At 40.1% G+C, this 23,667-nt stretch overlaps 1 protein-coding gene across 1 annotated transcript in view; it reads right to left on the reverse strand.

The window, feature by feature from the left end:
* Window positions 1–21,626, reverse strand: part of LOC119476732 (titin-like) — a 65,628-nt gene extending 44,002 nt beyond the window's left edge. Inside the window, exons 1-8 of the mRNA XM_037750207.1 lie at window positions 21,364–21,626; window positions 11,003–11,338; window positions 7,934–8,164; window positions 5,307–5,473; window positions 3,651–3,688; window positions 2,402–2,442; window positions 1,709–2,037; window positions 915–1,064 (exon numbers count right to left, since the gene is read on the reverse strand). Coding sequence (XP_037606135.1) covers window positions 915–1,064; window positions 1,709–2,037; window positions 2,402–2,442; window positions 3,651–3,688; window positions 5,307–5,473; window positions 7,934–8,164; window positions 11,003–11,060 — 1,014 coding nt within the window. The 5' untranslated portion in view covers window positions 11,061–11,338; window positions 21,364–21,626. The remainder of the gene's footprint in view (window positions 1–914; window positions 1,065–1,708; window positions 2,038–2,401; window positions 2,443–3,650; window positions 3,689–5,306; window positions 5,474–7,933; window positions 8,165–11,002; window positions 11,339–21,363) is intronic.
* Between the last annotated feature and the right edge of the window lie 2,041 nt (window positions 21,627–23,667).

The raw sequence follows: 23,667 nt of genomic DNA on the forward strand, positions 1-23,667 counted from the left end.
GCAGGTGGTGATCCACATAGTGGATCAGTCAACGCTGCTAACACGTGGCAGCTCCCGCAGGTGAGTGGGTTCCCAATAGAACGTGTGTTTTTTGACAAATCGCAGTGTTAAACTTGTCTTTATATGGTGGAAATTTATCTGAAAATTAAACAAATAATATCCTAAATCTGAAAACTTTATTTACAAAACATTAAAACTAAAAAAATTAAATAAGGGCTGTCAAAGTTAACGCGATAATAATAATGTGTTAACACAAATTCCTTTTAACGGCACTAATTTCTTTAACACATTAACGCAGCTTACAATTTCTAGGCTCAGTTTTAAAGCTAGAGAGAAGATACTGGTATCATACGAAACTAGAAAACCCGATGAATCCATCGGTGCCAACCATGTCATACTAGCTTGTAGGGAAAGAGGAAAAATAACGCTCCAAACTTACGCCTAATTTTGGCGAGAAAAAACTGTCATGTCCATTTTCAAAGGGGTCCGTTGACCTCTGACCTCCAGATATGTGAATGTAAATGGGTTCTATGGGTACCCACGAGTCTCCCCTTCACAGACATGCCCACTTGTCATTGTTTTGTGTTGCTAATTGATTTACAATAATAAATATATACATACATTTGCATAAAGCAGCATATTTGTCCACTCCCATGTTGATAAGAATATTAAATACTTGACAAATCGCACTTTAAGGTACATTTTTGAACAAATAAAAAATGTACGATTAAAGCAGCAGTGGATAGAAATGGAGCTAAATCGATTAGTTGTTTGGTTTCGCAAACACGTAGGAGATCAGGGATGTTTCCCACAGGAATGAATGAACTTCCGGTTGACTCGGTATGTGGAAACGAGGCGTTAACGAGACATGTCCAGATCACAGAATCAAAGTAAAAATAGAAAAGCGGTCCCACCTGGTCCTGCAGGTGGTGAGCCAGGTCGACGTACTGAGGGGAGTCTGGGTCGTCCAGCAGCTCTCTGTAACCCGGATCCACCAGGTCGATGCTGAACTCCACGATCTGCTCCACCGGACTCTCTGGGACCACGTTGGGAAGCTCCGAGTCCTTCAGCAAAACAAACACGAGTCAGTATCGAAGAAACACGGGAAGGAACGAGGTGACAGTTTCATCTAAGAACAGAGCAACGTGATGATTCATCAGGAGTGTTTGTGTCCACCTGTAAGTCCAATATTCTCTCTCTTTTAGCTCTGTTTTTGGTCTCCCCCACCCTCTGAGGGAAATATCTGTCTCTTTAGCTGATAAAAGCTCCACTATGTTCACCAGCTGGTCACTAAATGAGCAGGTAGCGACGCTACTAGAGCGGTGAAAGTGAACCAGAGCAGATAAACAATGAGCTGAAACTCACTATAAAGCTACGAAACACTTTCTGATCAGACAAAAAGGAAAGCTCAGTAGATTCATTCAGCTGGGGGAAACTATCAGAAGTCATATCAAGTATAAGTGATTAGAGGTTAGAGGGCTAAAATGTCTTTAAAGTCCGTTGGCTTACTCAAATAAAACTTGACCCCGTGTATAATTTCAGGAGAAGTACTCGTACTGGAGTGTGACATTTGCAGCCCTCAGAGGAGCGACTGTGTCCTGTCAAAACCCTCCTCCAGCTCCAGCCTCCTTTCACTTGTTGCTGTAGATAAGACCGACGACTAAACACCCAAAATGTAAATGTAAGTGCTGGCTGGTACCTCCTCGACCTCCTCGACTTCCTCGGCTGTCTGGGTCTGCTCCGGGCCGGGGCTTGGAGAGGCACTCACGGGGCTGAGGAGGGCGGTGGTGGCGGTGGTGGTGGTGGTAATCACCGGGGCCGCAGACGGAGCCTCAGACGGGGCCGGAGCCGCAGACGGGGCCGCAGACGGGGCCGCAGACGGGGCCGCAGACGGGGCCGCAGACGGGGCCGCAGACGGAGCCGCAGACGGAGCCGCAGAAGGGGCCGTAGACGGGGCCGGAGCCGCAGACGGGGCAGCAGACGGGGCCAAAGATGGGGCAGCTGACGGAGCCGCAGACGGGGCGACGGTCACAATCTCTGCACCAGAAGTAACATCAGTGTGACTTTTAATCACAGAGTATAATTTAAGGGATAATTTAAATGAAGCTGTCTGCAGAGAATATACAACATCCGTTTAGTTCATAGTGAGAAACATAATATAAGAACTAATCTTAACTTACATGCAGTAATACCGTTACAGGCGTCTACATTCTGAGTATATCACAGTCACATAGCAGCAAACACAAAAATCAATATACATCTCACAGTTCATGGTTCACAGACAGAGAGATCGTTACAGCACATATTACCAACGGCAGCATATAATGAGAAATCAATAACAACACTGTAAATGACAGAACAACTCTGTTAGTGTGGCATCAGATCATTAAAGAGCTCCTACCTGTTTTCTCAGGGATCTTCGGTGCAGGAGTCACCACCACTCTGCAGGAGGAGGAAACACAAGTGTTAGAATATCAGTACCTTAAGGAACACATTCATGTTATTCTGGATGTGTACGGAAAAATATCATGAAAAGAAATACTAGAAAAATATTAGGGATGCACCGATACTGATACCAGTATGTGTATGCATGTACTTGAACTCGCAAAACGGCTCCAATACCACTTTACGTCTGCGTGACGTTAAACTCTCGTCACCGTCTTTCGGGTCAGATCGCACACGCTCACGAAACGGCCCTCACTTTCATCTCACCACGGGGTTTTGTCTTGCACCCTCTGACTCACGCGTGCGTTAGACTCCTTGGTCCGTGTTACTAGACGGGTCGGGTGGGTTGCCGACATCGCCGCAGACCCCTGGCGCCTTTTACGTGGGCCGAGCCCCGATCTGGGACACTACGAAGCGGTTGGGTCCGCCTGAGGACAGAGAGGCCGCAGCGAGCACTTTGTCCACGGCCCCGGGAAGCCCCTTAACCCCGAGCCTTTCCGAGTCGACCTAGAGCCGGTGGCGGTGCACCGCCTCGTGTGCGGGACTCCCCAGCCTGCCGTGTGTCGCTCACACCCTCCAGCTGGCTGTTAACGAGGGTCTTTTGGCACAGAGAAGTACTCGTATCGGTACTCGGTATCGGCGAGTACCCAAATGGAAGTACTTGTACTTGGTATCGGTGCATCCCTAAAAAACATGTCGAAGAATATCAAGAAAATAGCGTAGGGTATATGGTATTTTCTTAAGTACGCTGGCTTATAGCTGAAACACAGAATAAACTAAGAAAGACCCTCCCAGTATCTACGAGTGCCGGCGATTTGTTTCTTCTAAAATTACTGTTTTTGTCAAAGGAGTCTGGTGGCTTTGAAGAGAGAGCATAGATATAACGGCTTCAATTCCCCGTACTGTCAAGCTGCTGCCTCCGTCCACAGCAGCACATTGCTCTGCTCCCGTGCTGGTACTCCTGTCAAACTCCATCTAGTGTAGGTAATCCACCGACTATGGAGAAGTAACTCAAACAACCCCACTGAGAAACACCTGAACTATCCCTTCAACTGATTGATTGCTTTTGTTGCATGGAAAGAAGATCGTCACTTCCTCTAGTCCAGTTTAAATCTCTATATGTTCAGAAATGTCCTCGACGGTTCATGTTCTCATTATCTGTCTGCATGAAGTCAGAGGACATGATGATTATCTGCTGCTCCTACCGTGATGGAGGCCTCCGGTCTCTCATCCGGCTCATCTTCTGTAAACACAACACACAACGGTTATTATCTACTGTACGTGTCAGACACAAACATTTTAACACTCAGCCAGTAATTGTCCACATGATTATCTTGTTTGTGATAATGATGTTGTGTGTGTCAGTGATGTTTTTAGATTGGTGACTGATTGAACACCTGATTAATTGATTCGTTCACTTAGGAGGTTTTTTTTTTGTTTCTTCACACTCTGGACTTTAAATGCAATTATGTGCAAATTGCTTGTTGTGGTTTAAAAATACATTTTGCTGCAGCCGTCTCTGAAGTCTTGAGGGAGTTTTGACAACAACCCCTTCAGGCCATAAAACCCATTAAATCTCCACAGTATATCAATTTAAAAATGAGAATGAATGTTAATGAGAAAAGAAAACTTTTCTCTCCGGGTTTTTTTTAAAAGCGTCAGTTCACCCAAATTACACAATTTATTATTTTTCTCTGACAACAACAATGTTCAGTACATTCATATTTAATATTAAAAACATGTAGACAGATGTGACGTGCACGCAGTGGCCACTTTATTAGGTACACCTGTCTATTACAGGTAACAGGAGTTCTTGCTGTGATGGATTCAACAAGCGGCTGAAAACATTCCTCAGATTCTTCTCCTTGTTGACATGAACAGCGTCCGGCGCACTGACCTCATCGTCATGTTGAGATGACGTGAGCTTTGTGACACGGAGCTTTGAGGCCATTAGAGGACTGAGGCCATAAAGGGGATCAGCAACAATACTCAGGTCTGCTGTGGCATTTAGATGATGCTCAGGTGGCATTAAGGGACATAACACGTCTTCCTAACAAACAGCCACCAAGCGAAGTCTGGAGCGAAAAATTCACCCGTGTGTCCACGCTCATGTGATTGGCCGAAAGGAACGGAGACATCTGATTGGCTACAGATAATTCCCTGTTAAAAAAAATTGCATTTTTGGATCGGGCGACGTCATGGGAGTCTCAGAAAACCCACAAACAAATGCAGTGCAATGCAACAGTTTGTATATAAATTTAACAACATCCAAATGTGTTCTTTTAAATACATATATTTGTGGATTTCTATTACATTTATTTAAAGCTCCCTCTCTGGTACCTGATTGTTTGCACACCGGCAATATGTTATACTGTATATAATATATTATTTAAATTATGTTTTTGTTTATATCTTACTTGCATCTTGCAAAGAATTGTTTATATCTATATATTGGTAGATTTTCAATTATTTTATTCTCATTATTCTAACGTTTTAATTATTCTATTGTTATTTTTTTTACTGCTTATTTGCACCAACGAACCAAAACAAATTCCTAGTTTATACCTGATGCACTTGGCAATAAATAAAGATTCTGATTCTGAACAAGACATTTTTGTGTGCATTTAAAGATATCTTTTTGGAGAGAGTCTTTTATATATAAATCACAAAATACATTTGAGAATCCTTCTGTGTGCATTCGTTAATATTGAATTGTTGACAGTGAATGTTTTGCAGATATATCAATATTAGTTCTATGTGTATCTGCAGGATGCATCTCTGGTGAAACGTCTGCAGACACACAGTGTTGTTGTTGGATAGTTGTTGATGTGACAGCAGACAGACTGCTGGGCTTTTCTTACCCGGTGAATCATGCTCGTGTGCTCCTCGGATCTGCTGAAGTTTTTGGCGAGGTCGGAGATGCAGAGCGACTCGTGTTGACACGTGTGAACCCATTTCTGGTACTCCGTCGTCCCGGGGATCCTGTCAAAGAAGATCCTGAACGCCTCCCACACAGCCTCCTGACAAACTGACCAAACACACACACAAACACAACGCAGCCTCTTAGACGTTCAGCTCCTCTACACACCAACAATCTGCTCTGCAAAACTAAAGACACGATCACTGTGCTGTGATTCAGCACTTTATGTCCAACTGAGATCCAACTGTTGCTGTGCCAGCAGGATGTCTTTAAATTGTTAACAGATTTTTGTTCGGTGGCCGGAAGCAAGTGAAAGTTTATCAAAAAGGTGTCCCAAAAGTAATTTGTGCATGCAGCAAAATCCAGGTAGCTAATTTCCAAAAGCATGTGTTGAAAGACTTCTTTAATAAAACACAACTGCAGCATTATAATATCACAAAATACTACGACCTCACCTCCCAGCTTTATATGCAAATTAACACGTTATCATTTCTATCTGTAAAGACCAAATGCATTGTTGTTTTAAATGCAGCAAAGCACTTCTTGACTAGTCAGAGTAGAAAGTAAAAGAAGAAATCAAAAACCAAATCACCAGAGATGTTCGACGCACTCGTAATTCATCTCTAAATAAGAATAAACATTAAATGTGTGTTAAATGCCCTGATGAAGACCGACAGTGGTCGAAGCATGTTGGCTTTTTTTTATGATTTAGCCGCTATAATGAAGGCTTTTTTTATATTTCTTTCCCCCGTTGTCACTTGTTCTGAGATTTTGCAATGCCTGGATTGTTTTTCTGTTATTCCAGAGCACCAGACACGTTTATCTCTCTCTCTCCTGGAAACATGTGTTGTTGTATTTTATGTTGTTTATAAAGTCATACTGAAGTCATAATCGACTAACTCACTGTCAAGCTAAGACTAAAATGTGCAAAAATACAATAAATGTTGTATAATGTCGCTGATTAATTTGCTCATATTTAAAGGCTCAAACATTTTCACATTGATTTCCAACCTTCCAGTGAGACGGAGGTTTCCAAGCATTTTTATAAAGGTATGAAAAAAACACTTCTCCTCATCACTTGGTAATAAAGTTGTGAGCCAGAAATGTTTTGACAACTCTCACTGCTTTTTTGCATTCAGCTGTTCTCTGACATCGAGGTCAGCTGTCAAACTTTTGTAACTCAACAAAACTTTATTCAACTATTTTCTTTTGAAGGACTCAATTGTTGGATTTTTTCTTTGAATTTCTACAGATTTTATAACAGCGTCATTTTTTTAACAGAATGTTTGAATGTCCTTGAGCGCACCACCATTCAAAGTTTACAAGATGGTCTCTGCTTGCAGCTGAATTACTAACAATACCCCAACTCCTACCAGACTGACAGGAATGGAAGTCAATCAATCTAAACCTAATGTATGCTCTGGAAGACTGTAGTTTAATAAATGTATAAACTCTGAGGTGTCAGCTTGAGGAGAGCGGGCTTATAACATCAGTTAGAAAACACGACAAGCTGGAAACATCTATTTAGCATTTTAAATAAACACTGATCATGGCACAGAGTTAGGTGATCTGTAGGGTGGGAAATAATATCTTGAAATAGATTTTTTAATGCCAAAATCAATATATTTGCTTCATCTGAGTCTATGTGGAGGTAGAAGGAAGTTACCGCTCTTATTGTTGTAGTCTGAGTAACGTGACGTCATATCCGTTCCGTATCCATCAACCAAAACAAACCTCAGAGAGCCGAAACGAGGAAGTATAGAATGTCGGAGGGTCGTCGTGGATACGACCTGCACCCTCCCACGTTAAATCCAGCGTGGTAACACTACACATCCAGTGAAGGATGGAAACACTTTGGGTTTCACACATTGACAGGAAAAGCAGAGCTAGACAGAGCAGAGCTAAAGCTGCATGCTAACTCTGTCACAGACGGGAAACGTTATCGTATCACGGTAACGTGGCGGTGGAGCCGGCCGTCGCTCTCGTCTCCGTGGTCAAATGGGCCGACGCTACGACTGTAGAGCACCCAGATACTGACATTATGTTCTCTGCATTGAAACGGCCCCGATGGAGCTGATCATGGATGGATAAAGAGAACGGAGCTGACGGGAGAGCTAGAGACCACCTTGGAGAAGTTAGAGGAAGTAGACACGTGGGACTACGTCCGCTTTTCAAAATAAGGTGGAAAGGAAAATACCACTAATCTGTGAGGGAAATGTCTTTATTCTTTGATTTCTGGGTTGCTGGATAATAAATAATTCCTGACAATGACTGATATATTTGACTTCAGGACGTCTCTGACTACATACATGCTGAAAATCAAACATTTTAATGGATTCATTTAGATATTTTACAAAGTAAAAGTCCCTAGAAGTGTATGATTCAACTTTTTCCCATGGAGTTAAAAAAGTTAACAAAAATCTAATATCGCAGTACTTAAATATCGTAATACATATCAAATCGAAGTGTGGTGACAGTATTGAATCAGGAGATAGGTGTATCGTCTCAGCCCTAATGATCAGGTCTGAATGTCTGTATAACTGGATGAATGTCGGGTGAATGAAGTACCTCTGAGCTGGTAGTACGCCTGGTGGCTGGCGAGCACTTCATTGAAGGTCTCTTGGGGGCAGATCCTCACTCCGTGTAAAAACACCGACCTCTTGGGTCGACGTCGGCCCACTTCGAACCCCGAACCTTCTGTTTGTGAGGACGTCTTCAGCAGCTCCACCAAACGTAATCCGCCGCCGCCGCTGCCGGCCTCCGGTTGCAGCGCCGAGTCTGTCAGCCTGACGCTGCCCGCTGGACGGGAAAACAAGACAGGAAATGATTCAGGGTCACTGCAGACCAGATCCCGGTCTGATCCAGCAACAGATGGGTTGTGTTTACTACAACAAGGACAACAATGTCACAAGATCTAGGAAACATTTGAAAACAGTTAAAAGTGGATTTAGTGTCCTTTTCTGTCGTTGGCAGCAGGAGATGACTCCGTCTACCGTAAACCCCACCCGTCTGGTACTACAAGCAGCTTAAATCAAACACACACAGTATTTAGGGAATATGTTTTGTCCTAAGATTTGTGATGAATCATATCATACTGAAAACAGGTAAAAGAGAAGTACTAATTACAGTTTCAATACATGAAGACAGAGCAGCTGCTACAGCCTGCTGAATGTGGTAATGCTGCATTTAATAAACAGTTATTTCAATCAATAAACATCATGTTTAATCAGATCTAGAATGACAGTAAGGCAGTAACCAGCAACCCTGTCACATAGTTCATAGACTTTTAAAGACATCCCGATGGAGATTCAGTTCATTTCTGACGTTTTAGAGACAAAACAACAAATCAATTAATAATGAAAATAACTAGCTGATTGATCGATAATAAATAAGACTGGGTATCGGTACTCAATACCTTTAAGGTATTTACCAAAATAACCCAGTACCAAGTAGTATCGACATGTCGCTACTGGGATGGTATCACTTTAAGGGTACTGGTTAGGGATGCACCGATACCGATACTGTGCTCATGTACTCGTATTCGCAAAACGGCTCCGATACAACGGCACCGATACCGGGCAGCATGACGTTACCCTCTCGTCACCATCTTTCAGGTCCTATCGCACGCGCTCACGCTCCACCTCCCCAACGGTGTGGGCCGGAGGTGCGCCCGACCCTGCGGGGCCGGGATCCCACCTCAGCCGTCGAGCGCCGGCCCTCACTTTCATTGTGCCGCGGTGTTTTGCTTGCACCCTCTGACTCGCGCGTGCGTTAGACTCCTTGGTCCGTGTTTCAAGACGGGTCGGGTGGGTTGCAGACCCCTGGCGCCTTTTACGTAGGCCGAGCCGCGGATTGAGGACAGTTCGTCCCGGTGACACTTCGTCCACGGACCTGGGAAGCACCTTCGCCCCGAGCCTTGCCAAGCCGACCTAGAGCCGGTGGTGGCGCACCACCTCGTATGCGGGACTCCCCAGCCTGCCGTGTGTCGCTCACACCCTCCAGCTGGCTGTTAACGAGGGTCTTTAGGCACAGAGAAGTACTCGTATCGGCGAGTACCCAAATTACTTATTATTACAAAGTACTTGTACTCGGTCTGAATAAATGTGGTATCGGTGCATCCCTAGTACTGGTATAGGTACTAGTATTGTAATTTTCAAAAGGATACCCAGCCCTACTCTTAAATCACTTGTACCTGCCACTTAAGATCAAATCTGTTTGTACAAATTGTTCTTGAACGAGGCTCAATGTTTTGACCTTTTCACCTCCACCATGGAGCTCATGTGTTGGGTTCGTTTTGTCTGTTCGTCAGCAGGATTACAGAAAAACTACTGGCCCGATTCTCATGAAACTTGGTGGAACGGTGAAGCATGGGTCAAAGAAGAACCCAATCAATTCTGGTGTGGATCCAAATCACGGAGCGTATACACGCGTCATTGTTCACTAGTGGGAACGGCCTTGTCCGAGGTCTATGTTCCCCGAGTGCCCTTCTGGTTTTCTAATTAACTTGGAAGGACTCATAACCAGCAGCTCATCTGAGTTTTCTCTCTGTACTTTTTTATTAATAGAAACCTATTTCTGAGCATCTTCCGACCTTTTCTTTCTGCAAGAGGACCTTGTTTACTGCAGAGAGCAGCTTCTTGAAGAATAAGTAACCTTTAAAATAAGTAAAGAATACTTTTTAAAAACTTTTTACAACACAGAAAACATGAACATTATTAAACTCTCTTTCTATATAAACCAGTTATTAGAGCAGTACGTGTCTGTGTTTGGTGTTATTTGTGGAGTTTAGCATCATATATGAGGCTGCCAGGGTTCGGGGGTTCGCTCTCCCTCCTTATGCCCACTCGTACTAAAAATAAAAGCACTCACTGTACTTGAAGGGTGCTTGGAATAAAAGCATCCACCAAACAACACTGTACTGTACGTATAAATGTTTTTGATCACACAATATAGCAGATGTATTTATGGCGGCGTTAGCCAAAGTGGGTGTCGTAATTCACCGGGCAGTCAAGGACAAGTGAGAGAAATGTTTTGGAGTGAAGGTGAACGTCTGGATGTTTTTGTTTTATTTATAATATTCAGACGAGACGATTCAGATATTGTAATACAGGAAACTAATACCCCTCCCTCTCTGTCTTTTGTCATGTTTATAGCTTTATTTTCTCCACAAATAAGTCTGGAGCGAACTGTAATTCAGATTGTCAAGCTGTCAACAAGCTGGCAATAAATCTACTAAACCATGCTATTATCCGTTCTCCGTTTTCATTTGCATTGTTTGCACATAATCGTGGCCCGTCATAAATACGGCTTTCACTTTGGCTGCGTTCACAAGACAAAAGGATTTACTCAACTTCTTGCTGTTTTATCATGCATTTAAACGGCCTGTTTGTGTCGTCGGGTGCAGCGTCCCAACACCTTTCACCGCCAAGTACTTATGCAATCTTAATAGGCTTTGCATTGTGAGCAAGTTGAGTACGTGTACTCTTCAAATCCTCGTATCTAACGGCTCTTATCTGTTGAGAACTTCTTCTTTTTTCTGTGTAAAGAATAAAAAGCATCTTTTTCAAAGTCGTAGAGGACTTGAAGTGTCAAGGCTCAAAAGGATTGGGGGGCTTTTGAGAACAAAACGAGGCTTACCTTTAATTCCAGCAGCTTGCGAAGCGAGGACGAACAGCAGACCAAATTCCCACAGCATCGTGGAAGAAGAGTTCCCAAAAGTACGAGCGTCAAAGTGAATCCAGCAGGGCGAGGGGGAGGCGGGAAAGGGGGGGGGAAGCTGGTGGCGTTCCTCTAGCTCAGGTGGAGCTCATGGTGAGTTTGCATGGAGACGGACGGCGGATCATTTAGGGCCTCCTGCTGAAACACTCCTAACGAACCCTGCAGGACGTGCATGTGATGGCAGTGGAGGTGGCGGTGGAGGTCGAGGTCGAGGTGGAGGCGGCGTTGCTCCTTTCCCGGGGGGAATTGCAGGAGCTGTTAAGTGTGGCAAGAGTGACGAGGTTAAAAAAGTAGGCACCGTTTCGGGAATAATCTGTTTATCTACTGCTCAGACATAATCCGTCTTTACCCCGCAGCCCGAGCAGCGCTGGCGTCATCCTGTTAGTGGCTTTCTGGGGGGCATCTGTCACCCACGATAACCAGTTTGTTCAGCACACCCTCCCTCCTCCCAGTCCACCCTGACACCTGACCGCTGTTTTTTATTCTTAGAAGGATGTGACCCAACACTCCATTAGAACCAATAACAGTCACTTTATACGACAGCTCCCGTAAAGTGGACGGCTTGTTCTTACTTATCCAGTAAAGTAACATCATCATCTCAGCTCCAGTCTGACCGTCCGTACTGATCCAAGTGGAGGCACATTGTGTGTTCACACTACAGCTCACCATTCAATTCTTGACTTTACTTATTTCTATCCTTGTTGACGTCGACTTTCCCCACCCTATTATCTTAATTTTCATTGTTTAAAAACAGGCTTTAATCATATAAATATGATGCGTATGATCCTGTTATGTTTGGCAGCAGAGGCTGCCGTGACATTGCAGTCTGTCTCTGAGGAATAAATGAATACTTAAATCCTCTGTTGACCGTACTATCATGCTTTTGTTACAAATCCCATAAGTCCAGAAGCTTATTCCATCTCAGGCTTCAAGTCCCCGAGGAAGACTCAGACGAAAAGATGTTTGTTACAGAAGTAAAGAAAACCTTTTAAAGATAAATCTGGCTCTTATGGTATCTGTGTAAAACAATGTGTTTTGTTTCGGAGAGAGGAACTAAAGGTATGTGCAGGGAAATGTATAAATATTTATTCATAATTTATACATATGTAGTTTTGTTTATGTATTTTTAGGATGTATTTTATACGCAGTCACATTTTTTTCTTTTCCAACTTTTCTTAAAAAATTAATTTAATTTCCTAAGAAATACTTTAAACAAGGGCTGTCAATCCATTAAAATAGTTGATTGCAATTAATCGCAAATTAATCGCACATTTTTGAAAATCTGTTCAACATTATGAAAATTAAAACGGCAACAATTTTGATAATCCACCCTTTAAATGATTTTAATAATTGACCTTGAGTCATCTTGAAAACAAACATATTCAAGATTCAAGATTCAAGATGTTTATTGTCACGCCGGTTGTACAGGTACAAACGTGTGAAATACTTTTTGCTGGGAAGCTCCATTAAAATAATACATTATTTACATTGAACAAAACAAACAATATCTGAACAATATAAGCAATTTCAAATATTAAAAATGAAAAAAATTAAATTGCACAGACAAGAGGAAACAAGGTTGAATAATGTGCAAGCAAAAATGCTAAAAACACTCTTTGTCTTGTATAATAAGTTGAATATTTTTTTTTTTTTTTACTGTTGGTCAGACAAAACATGCAACTTGAAGAAGTTGTTTGTAAATTTTTCACTATTTGTTGACGCTGTATAGACCAGAGGTTCTCAATGTTTCAACCAAGGATGCCTTACAAGATAGAGAGTATACCGGGGACCCTCTCATGTACACTCACCGGCCACTTTATTAGGTACACCTTGCTAGTACCGGGTGGTCTTCTGCTTCAAGGTTGGACGTGTTGTGCGTTCAGAGATGGTATTCTGCATACCTTGGTTGTAACAAGCCCATTCTCCTCTGTCCTCTGACATCAACAAGGCATTTCCGTCCACACAACGCCGCTCACTGGATCTGTTCTCTTGTTGGGACCATTCTCTGTAAACCCTAGAGATGGTTGTGGTGAAAATCCCAGTAGATCAGCAGTTTAATACTCAGACCAGCCCGTCTGGCACCAACAACCATGCCACATTCAAAGTCACTTAAATCCCCTTTCTTCCCCATTCTGATGCTCGGTTTGAACTTCAGCAAGTCGTCTTCACCACGTCTAGATGACGTAATGCATTGAGTTGCTGCCATGTGATTGGCTGATTAGCTATTTGTGTTAACAAGCAATTGAACAGGTGTGCCTAATAAAGTGGCCGGTGAGTGTATGTCCTTCTGAATCATTTGATGTAGCCTATTTTTTTTTTTACACTTCTATATAGATATTAGACATGTATTAAAAATATTTGCAGATTCTAAATTATAGATTTGTTAGATAAGAACGTCATTTATGACCTATTATAGATTTTAAAATTGAAATATAATTTGTTGAACTGAAGCCTTACTTAAAAATCTCAATACATATTGAATTGTGATGTATTGAATCGGGAGGTGCATCGCCCCAGCCCTAGTACGTATCATAACAACGGCTTGTATATCCGCCGTCCTCGCTCTTCCTTCTACAGACTAGCGCCGCCTGCTGGAGTGGAGAGTTATTTCCTCTCACGCAGGAGCAGAACGTACGTGCTAACTTCGTCTTTGTGTTGTGTTCAAGTGCAACTTGTGAGCCGAGACAAAGGCAACGTGAGGCGACGCAACAGGCGGCCTTCACTGCCGCCAGTTCTTTGATGTGGGCTTGGTGTGTCTGGGTCTTAACACCACATTTCAGCATTCCCAGAGGAGGAGGAGGATGAGATGTGGAGGAAGGTTTGAGGTTTGAAGGGCTGGTGAGTCTCTTTGAGGATTTAGAGGAGAGATAGGAGTGTGGATTTCCTCTCAGACCGCTGGGTGCCTCTCCTGGTGGTTACTTTTATTGCTAGTGGGTTTGTTTTGGTACCCTGAGACTCTGGGAAGTGAAGATGAACACCAACAAGTGAGCGTTTGTGATGTGAACATGTGGGGGAAAGTTGAAGGCATTAACTTATTGTAGGTCAGCTGAAGCTCAGACATCACCAAGTTTGGCCATCGCAAAAGAAGATTAGAAATTGCTTTTAATCTCTAATCTGTCCTACTCTGTTCTGTTTGTTTTACTCCCTCCTGTGTCAGCAGTTCCAGTAGTAGCAGTAGCAGTAGTAAGATTAATAGTAGTAGTAGCAGTAGTAGTAGGATTAGTTGCATCAGCAGAAGTAGAAGTTGTATTCATAGAATTAGCAGAACTGATCGTGTTAGTTGTAGTCGTAGTAGTAGTATTAGTAGTAGTAGTAGTAGTAGTAGTAGTAGTACTAGTAGCAGTAGTAGTAGGGTTAGAAATACATGTTTGAGCAGTAGTTGTAATGGTACTAGTAGTTGCAGTAGTAGTAGTACTAGTAGCAGTAGTAGTAGTAGTAGTAGTAGTAGTAATGGTAGTAGTAGTTGCAGTAGTAGTAGTAGTACTAGTAGCAGTAGTAGTACCAGAAGTACTAGTACTAGTAGTAGTAGTACTAGTAGCAGTAGTAGTAGTAGTAGTACCAGAAGTACTAGTACTAGTAGTAGCAGTAGTAGTAGTAGTAGTACCAGAAGTACTAGTACTAGTAGTAGTAGTACTAGTAGCAGTAGTAGTAGTAGTAGTACCAGAAGTACTAGTACTAGTAGTAGCAGTAGTAGTAGTAGTAGTACCAGAAGTACTAGTACTAGTAGTAGTAGTAGTAGCAGTAGTAGTACCAGAAGTACTAGTAGTAGTAGTAGTAGTAGCAGAAGTACTAGTAGTAGTAGTAGTAGTACCAGAAGTACTAGTACTAGTAGTAGCAGTAGTAGTAGTAGTAGTACCAGAAGTACTAGTACTAGTAGTAGCAGTAGTAGTAGTAGTAGTACCAGAAGTACTAGTAGTAGTAGTAGTAGTAGCAGAAGTACTAGTAGTAGTAGTAGTAGTACCAGAAGTACTAGTACTATTAGTAGTAGTAGTAGTAGTAGTAGTACCAGAAGTACTAGTACTATTAGTAGTAGTAGCGTTGTCAGTTAAATATTTAACTTGAATTTCACCCTAAAGTTCACTCAATCCTCTCAGTTTATAACGACACATCATCTGTAGTAACACCTCTAGTTTGTGTGCGTTGTCATGTGGTAACATTAGTAGTACTTTTATTATAACTTATGCTGCATTACTCAGTACTTTGTAGGCGTTTGTTTTCAGTGAGTTTTGTGGTATTTAATGGTGCATTAAGGTCTTGGTTCTCAGTGATAACACTTTGCATTTGGCACTTTCTGCCAATCTCTCTCCCCTCTCAGCCGTTTTATCTAATAAAGCAGAAAAGCTCTCAGGGACACGCTCAATCCAGCTTCAGTTATCAGAATATTACATTTAAGAAAGTATTTAAAACATCCGCTCTCTGGGCTCACGCTACAACACTTTGACATTTGATTAAATGCGTATTAATTCACAGCTGATAGTCACAAAGGCGTCTGACAAAGCGGAAATGAAAGGGAAGTGATATGCAGGAATATATCTGAGGTTGTAGGCAATTTAATGAAATGGGTGAAATCATTTAGTATTCAAAAAGACGTCCCCTGTGCTACCTGATAGGAAGATTTAGTCTCAATATCAAGCTCAAAGCTGATCCTGATACATCTATTCTCTTTTTTAATTCCAAACAGTGAACAATAATTCAGTTTTCCCAGTTTAAACTAAGTAATGTAAGCTGATTTATCAGCAGAGTAATGTGATCAACCTGTTTACAGGTGAGATGACTATGAGGGCTTTTCTCCCGGCGGATCCTAATATGTTGAAATCCAGACGAGAATGACGGATAATCCACTTAATTTAGTCCGTCAAGCCTCTCTGTTTAACCTTTCACCGCTAAAAAAGAAATAATCCTCCCCGACACCCCTACAGCCGTCTCCTCCTGCGTCTCCTCCTGCATCTCCTCCTGCAACAACACCGGCTACAAGACAAAACGTGACTGATATGAAATCAGTTATCATGATAAAATCACCAAACCTTTATTCAGTCTGAGATATTTTTAACAGTAAATCAGGATTAATGTCACATTGAACAATAAAACAAAGTAAGCTTTCACACGACTCTGACTTTGACTGATAAAATGTCACCTGGAAACATAAAAAGTTATTTGGAAGCTAATTATCTTACAGTATTTTAAGTAATTTATGTACAGTACAATATTTACTATGGGAGCCCTCAGTGGGAAACTAATCCCAAACTTAGCCGTGATATGCCAACCGGCTTTTCTACAGGCAAACACACACTGGTTTTGGTGTCTTGATTTTTTTTTTTTTTTTTTTAAATAAAATTTAAAAAATAAAAATACTTTTGGTATCTTGATTGTTTACTACAAATAAAATGAAATAGTTTTTGTATATTGATTTTTTTATTTGAAATCAAATCAAATAAATAATAAAAAAAATAGTTTTGTTATTTTGTTTTTCTTTATTTTTAATAAAATAAAAATATTTAAAAAATAGTTTTGGTATATGGATTTTTTTGCATTTTGAAGTAAATTTAAAAATACAAATTGTTTTGGTATCTTGATTTTTTTTATTACGAATAAAATAAAATAAATAGTTTTGGTATATTGATTTTGTATTTTAAATAAAATAAAATAAATAGTTTTGGTATCTTGATTTTTTATTTTAAATAGAATAAAATAAAATAGTTTAGGTATCTTAATTTTTTAATTTAAAATACAATTTTAAAAAGTTTTGATACATTTATTTTTATTATTTAAAATTAAATTAAATTAAAAAAATTGTTTTGGCCTCTTGATTTTTTATTTTTTAATGTTTTCTGTTCCATTTGTTCATCTGTTAAAAATAATCATTTTGTTCATTTTATACTTTCAAACATTCTTGTATGCGATTTTCTAAAAGAAAAAATACAAATGATATTGTAAAAATGTTAACATGATGCAGTGTAAGCAACATAATGTTTACTTGTGCACTCTTGTGACCATGAGTATATATTTTATCAGGTTACTAAAAGGTTATAATGAAATCTGATATAATGTTAAGACATGGCTCAAGAGGACCGATTGGTTTTTGGTAAAATTTTGTTTTTATTATGTCATTTTCTCATGAACAAAACTCACTGCACTTACAAACAGAGATGAATAATGTCTAAACACCCTCCATTATTAAAATAATAAAAGGTTTGTACATAGTTTGTGTCTCTGTTGCATCATATGGCATCATGTGTTGAGCCGTGCCGTCTGTGTAATCTGCTGTTTTATGTCTCAGAGAGACGACTTCCTTCACATTCAGAGGTGAAGATGAAAACAAATCCTTTTTCCTTTCCAGGCTGCGTGACCTTGGCTGAGGTGAGGAGAATCAGAGCGCTGCTCATTCCTCTTGTGGCCGCGTTGAAAAGACTTCATATGAAAGTCAGAACCATGTTTGCAAAGCTCGCCGCTCCGACGCCTCGGGGTTTTCTACAGAAACACAGGACTTCAATGGGCTCAGCTGTTTACAGGAGATGCTTATGTATCCTCTGCAGATCATATATGCCAAAGCAGTTGAATGATGTTTTAACAGTAAACACGTCGGCACATCAGCAGGAGGACGGGGCTTTTTTTTAAACATAGTAAACACAATGGTTTAATCAGTCAAAGTCAGGACTGTTACTGCAGCAGTTAGTCAACTAATTAATTAGTTGATTGACAGAAAATTAATCTACAACTATTTGATTATAAAAGAATGTTGGTTCCAGTTCCAGTGCTTTTTCGTGTCATATCTGAATTACTTTGGGTACCAGTATCAGAGTTTTGTCGACATCAGAGGGTATATTCTTGTTTTAAATTTAGGGAAACAAGTTATCAGCTCATAAATAAATGCAACAACACGTAATAAAAGCTTTAGAGCTGCAACTACCACTCTTCACTGCTCTCATACATGCCGTCGTGGAAGCACAGCGTTCACCCTACGGTTCCCCCCCAGGTTAACACTGTTAGGTCCGTCAGCACTGTTGCCGTCGTTAGCCGCCGGCTCAGTCGTCGTCATGTTGAGAGCCATGTGGAGGCAATAGAAATGCTCCCAATCTTGCATTTAGCATCTTTAAGACACAACTAATTGGTTTCCTTTTTTAGAGAAATCAACATTTTATTGCTTAAATTGCATGCAATGATATTATCTGTCAAAACCAGGGATGCACCGATACCAATTTTTTCAGACCGAGTACAAGTACTTACATTTGGGTACTCGCCGATACCGAGTACCGATACGAGTACTTCTCTGTGCCAAAAGACCCTCGCTAACAGCCAGCTGGAGGGTGTGAGCGACACACGGCAGGCTGGGGAGTCCCGCATACGAGGCGGTGTGTCGCCACCAGCTGTAGGTCGGCTTGGAAAGGCTGGGGGTGAAGGTGATACCCGGGGCCAAAGTGTCACCGGGGCAGACTGTCCTTAGTGCGCCCCAACCGCGTCGTGCCCCAAGGGCGGGGCTCGGCCAACGTAAAAGGTGCCAGTGGTCTGCGGCGATGTCTGCAACCCACCTGACCCGTCTTGAAACACGGACCAAGGAGTCTAACGCACGTGCGAGTCAGAGGGTGCAAGCAAAACCCCGTGGCGCAATGAAAGTGAGGGCCGGCGCGCGCCAGCAGAGGTGGGATCCCGGCCCCCGCGGGGTCGGGCGCACCACCAGCCCGTCTCGCCCACACCGTCGGGGAGGTGAGGCGTGAGCGCGTGCGATAGGACCCGAAAGATGGTGACGAGAGGTTAACGTCACGTTGCCGTAAAGTGGCATCGGTGCCGTTTTGCGAGTACGAGTACATGAGCACAGTATCGGACCCGATACCCGATACTGGTATCGGTGCATCCCTATCGATAATGAAAATAATTATTAGTTTCAGTCGTAGTACGAGTTATGATAAACGTCATGAAGAACCTATCTTATCTAAACTGCTTTCAGGTTTCCCGATGTTACTGGGTGGCTGAACTTAGTTGGTAATGAATACCTAATACTGGAAAACTACAGAGGGTTGTCACATCAACTCAATTAAGACATAATAGGGACGGAGCGCTCCATCATTAGCACATCATTCATTATTTATACACATCATATTTACAGTTTAAAGTCATTAGCCTGACAATGAATTGCCCTCAGGTCTTACAGGCACACTTGGAGCGAGCCAGAAGCACAGACTGCATTAACCCGACAGATCGACAGTCAGATGAAATGAATGTGCAGAGAGACGAAACACTGAGCCAGAGGCCCGTTTACATGGCAGACGATCACGCCATCCACTCCTCTACCTACTGTTACTGAGGCTGAGACCTCCAAACTGAGGTGGGAGGATACTGTAAAAGGTGCATAAATGCCACAATAATGCACAAAGCGTTTAGCGTGCAATAAGTACGCCTTTCATGATTTCCACGTGTTAAATTTTACTCAACTGTTGTCCATGTTTTCCCTCTAATATCTCAATATCAGTCAAAATTGCAGCAATTTTACATCTTTTTCTAAATTGTGCAGTCCTGAGTGAAAGTGTTCCTACTTGAGAGCATTTCATAAGTATATTTTTACTCACTTTTTCTACAGTAAAACTTTAAATACACAACTTTACTTGCACATCTTCCACTGGGATAATACTATTTAAAAAAGGATTGAGTCCTTCTTCCATCACTGGCTTGTAATATGCAAACTTTGTGCAGAATGAAGAACAGTCTACGAGGGAACACTCTTCATCAATGAGCACAATTAAAGCAGCAAATGAACCGGCAGACCTGCTAATGAGTCTGGTTTTCATTACCACCAAATTAGGGCCGTTTTAGTCGTGTGTTAAGTATGATGAATGGACACAGACCATTGGTGATTATTACTTGTGTAATGAGATAACGAGCTCTGACTGACTTCCTGTCCTCTGAGGGACGATGTTCACATCAACTAGAGGATGGTGATGATCGTCTCTGTCATCTTCAGCTGACGTCATCGTACCAGCACTCTGGAAGACTTTCACTCTCGTTGGCTCTGATGCTTATATTAAAGCATTTACTGCAGTGGTTGGTGTGTAAAGAGGGTTGTCTTGGCTTTTTGAAGAGTTGACATTTGGGAGGAAGGTCTTGATATGTGACAGCCTATGTGAAGGAGTAACTTGTATAATATTGTGTGAAATATGTTTTTTTTTTTTTAAAGGCCAACACAGATAGAAAGGGGTTGAATAAAGAAGCTGCTTAAGTTTAAAATTTGGTGCCATGAATGAAAAAATGAAATTCCCCAAAAATTAAATTAGTTGCTTCAGGAATTTTACTGATATAATTTTACTGTTTTCTTTTCATTGTTAGAGATTGTACTGTTACACCCAAAAACTGCAATAAACAACTAACACAAATATGCAACCCAACTGCAACATTTAAGTAGAGATTACATAAATACATCAATAATGATCTAATAAATATAATAGTATAACACTAAGTATTTGTGTACTTTTACTGCAGTGAAATTTTGACTGCAGTATTTTTACTTATAGTGTAGTATTTTATACTGTAGTACTTCTTCTTTTACCTACTAAATGATGATGATGATGGTGATGATGAATACCATGATGAATGATGAATATCTGATTGTTGCTAAGCAAATGTGTCTTTAAAATGTGCTAAACTCACCACAGTTTCATTAATCTGGATTTCATTGGAGAGCTTCAGTGTTTCCTGATGTTTTAAATATTTTCAGATGTGTAATGTTTTTTTTGTAGCCTACTTTATTGTCTTTGTAGACCAAATAATCAAGAAAATAATCTGTAGTTTAACTGATGATGAAAATAATCATTAGTTGCAACTCTATTAGCAATTTTTTCTTGAATAAAAAATTGTAGGAATAATATTAATAATAATAATAATAATATTAATATTAATAATAATATTAATATTAATAATAATTCATTTTTTGTCAGTCAACTAATCGATTAATTGACCAATTGTTTCAGCAGTACAGTAGACCAATTTACTGCATATTTATTGCAGTTTTTGGGTGTAACAGTTCAATCTCTAACAATGAAAAGAAATCAGTAAAATGATATTAGTAACATTCCTGAAGCAACTCATTTAAATCTTTGGGAACTCCATTCACACGTCAGGTAACTAGTGGAGCAACGTTAGCCTCCTTAACTGAACAGAAACAGGCAGCTCACGCCAAACAGCAGCATTCATTAACGGCTATAATCAACATTTTTAGACACTTGTACACTGATAAAGCTCAGAAAACTCACAACAGTAAACCAGCAAGTTAATTACATTAAAGTAGCACTCACCTTGTTGCCTACAGAGAATCATGATGGTAGAATGAAGTTATGAACTTTAATCTTCACCAAACGGTTAAATCCATAAAGAAGAGAAACTCACAGAGAAACATGAGACTGTTAAATGTCCACTTCGACTTATTTTACTCCTCAAAGTGTCCATGATGATGATGGAGATGATGACAGCTAGCTAAACCAACACACAGACAACAACAGGTGACAGGTGAGGTCAATCAGAGAGACGCCCCCTGTTGGCTGCTTCTATGTAATGATTCAGCTGCAGGTGGGTTTGTGGGTTTGCATTTATTTTTTAGAAAATAATATTTCAGGTAAAAATGTTCAAACCTCAGATGTTCTGCAAGGTCACATTTTAAAAAGTATTACCTCAAAAACATAAATATGTTTGCAGAGAGGAAACACAAGGGAATATATTTCTCTTCAGGGTGAAGGTTATACTTTTATTGTCTCTTAATAGAAAAGTAAGTAAGGATTATTTATTTATTTATTTATTTATTTATTTATTTATACAGCAACTTTCTGAAAAAAAGTTGCAAAGTTAAAATACAAATAAAAACTTGAATAAAAGGAACTCCTGTATAAAAGACAGACATGTCACAATAAATATATACTGATAAATGAAAGCACACCTGCATCTGTCGACATTTTTTAAATAATATAATATTTAAATATTTTATTATATAATTAAAAAACACTCTACCAGACAACTTAAATTGAAAAAAGGACAAAACGTGTTGAGATGGATAGCTTTGGAGAGTGAATTTAAGCCAGGGATGTATGAATTTTATGCAGTTTTGTTTTCTACTATTATTATTATTTCTTCAAACTATGATTGCTACTGACGCATTCAGATTTATAAATGTTTATGTGATATTTATTGTTATTATTTTAATTTCTTACATTTACTAAAAATGTAAAACAAAATACATATTGAATAAAATGTGTATAGTTTATTTATTTACATTTTTTATAGTTTTTTTTATTTCCTATTCATTTTTCTTTATTATTTCAATCATCACCTTGAATGTATATTCAATATTATATATATTATATTTTTATATTTTAATTTACTCATTATTATAATATAATAATAATAATAATAATAATAATAATAATAATAATAATAATAATAATAATAATAATAATAATAACAAAAAACTCTGATAATAATAATGATTATTATTATAATTATTATTATTTAGTTAAAGTATATTTGATAGAAGGATAGGTTATTATCAATAATATATCATTACCACATTTCTTTCTAGAATTATAATTTTTTTATGTTCTTATAAATTTCTTATTTTATTTTATTTTTGTGGTTACAATATTTGTTTTTAAAAACAAAAAAGAATTGTTGATACATGTTGAAATTGAATTGTAAAATAATAAGCTATTCGCTAATTAAAAGAAATCTTAAAAAAAAAAAGATAAAGATTTGCATTTGGGAATCAAGACTTGTTTAGATATCTTCAACTGAGAGAATATTATAACCAAAAGGTAAAAAGAGAGGCATCAGAAGAAAAGAATCCAGTGGTAGGAGTGATGGTTAATGCATATCATCAAAAAACATCTAAACTTTATCATATTTAATGGGAACGTTAGGTAAACTACTTTAAAATGTGTGCTGGGTCAGTGGCATCAGCTGATGAGAAAGGTTGTCTCTGTAACCAGCCTGGCCCCGTTAGAGGAAGAGGATGCTGCACAAACTGCTGTGCATCATGGGAAACACGTCACATCGTCTTAACGACCTCCTGGCGTGACAAGGACCGCTGCAGGAGGTCCTTCCTGCCAGCTGCCAGTACAACCAGTCTCCTCTGAGTCAGGACAGGAGGGGTCGGACGGACTAAAGACTATCCATCTACTAAATCTATGTTTATTTTAGGAAGAGAAACCTTCACAAACACAAACAGATCAACACAAAGAGGACACATAGGCTGTATTATTATTTCTGCTGGCATGAGTTCCCTCTTCAGTGAAGCTCCGTCTCTGTGCAGAGAGCATTCATAATGAGGTTGGGAATCCTCCATTCTGTTTGATTTTCAGGAAATCAAAGCTTTCTGCAGGTTTGTGACGAGCTGAAGATTGGACTGATTTCAGTCCGGTTTTAGTGGAAGCAGAGATCTGCTTTTTTAATATTTGGTGACATGTTTGGTGTTTTCTGCACCGTTCATCCCACTTTACCTCTAAATCTGAACTACAAAAGACGTCCTTGAGTCGATATTTGAATGTACTTTCTTCTATGATTCACTTAAAAATAAAAAACACCCGGAAAGTATTACAGTCCAGTCGCACAGC

This window comes from Sebastes umbrosus, chromosome 18 (assembly GCF_015220745.1).
Source record: "Sebastes umbrosus isolate fSebUmb1 chromosome 18, fSebUmb1.pri, whole genome shotgun sequence".
Lineage (NCBI taxonomy): Eukaryota > Metazoa > Chordata > Actinopteri > Perciformes > Sebastidae > Sebastes > Sebastes umbrosus.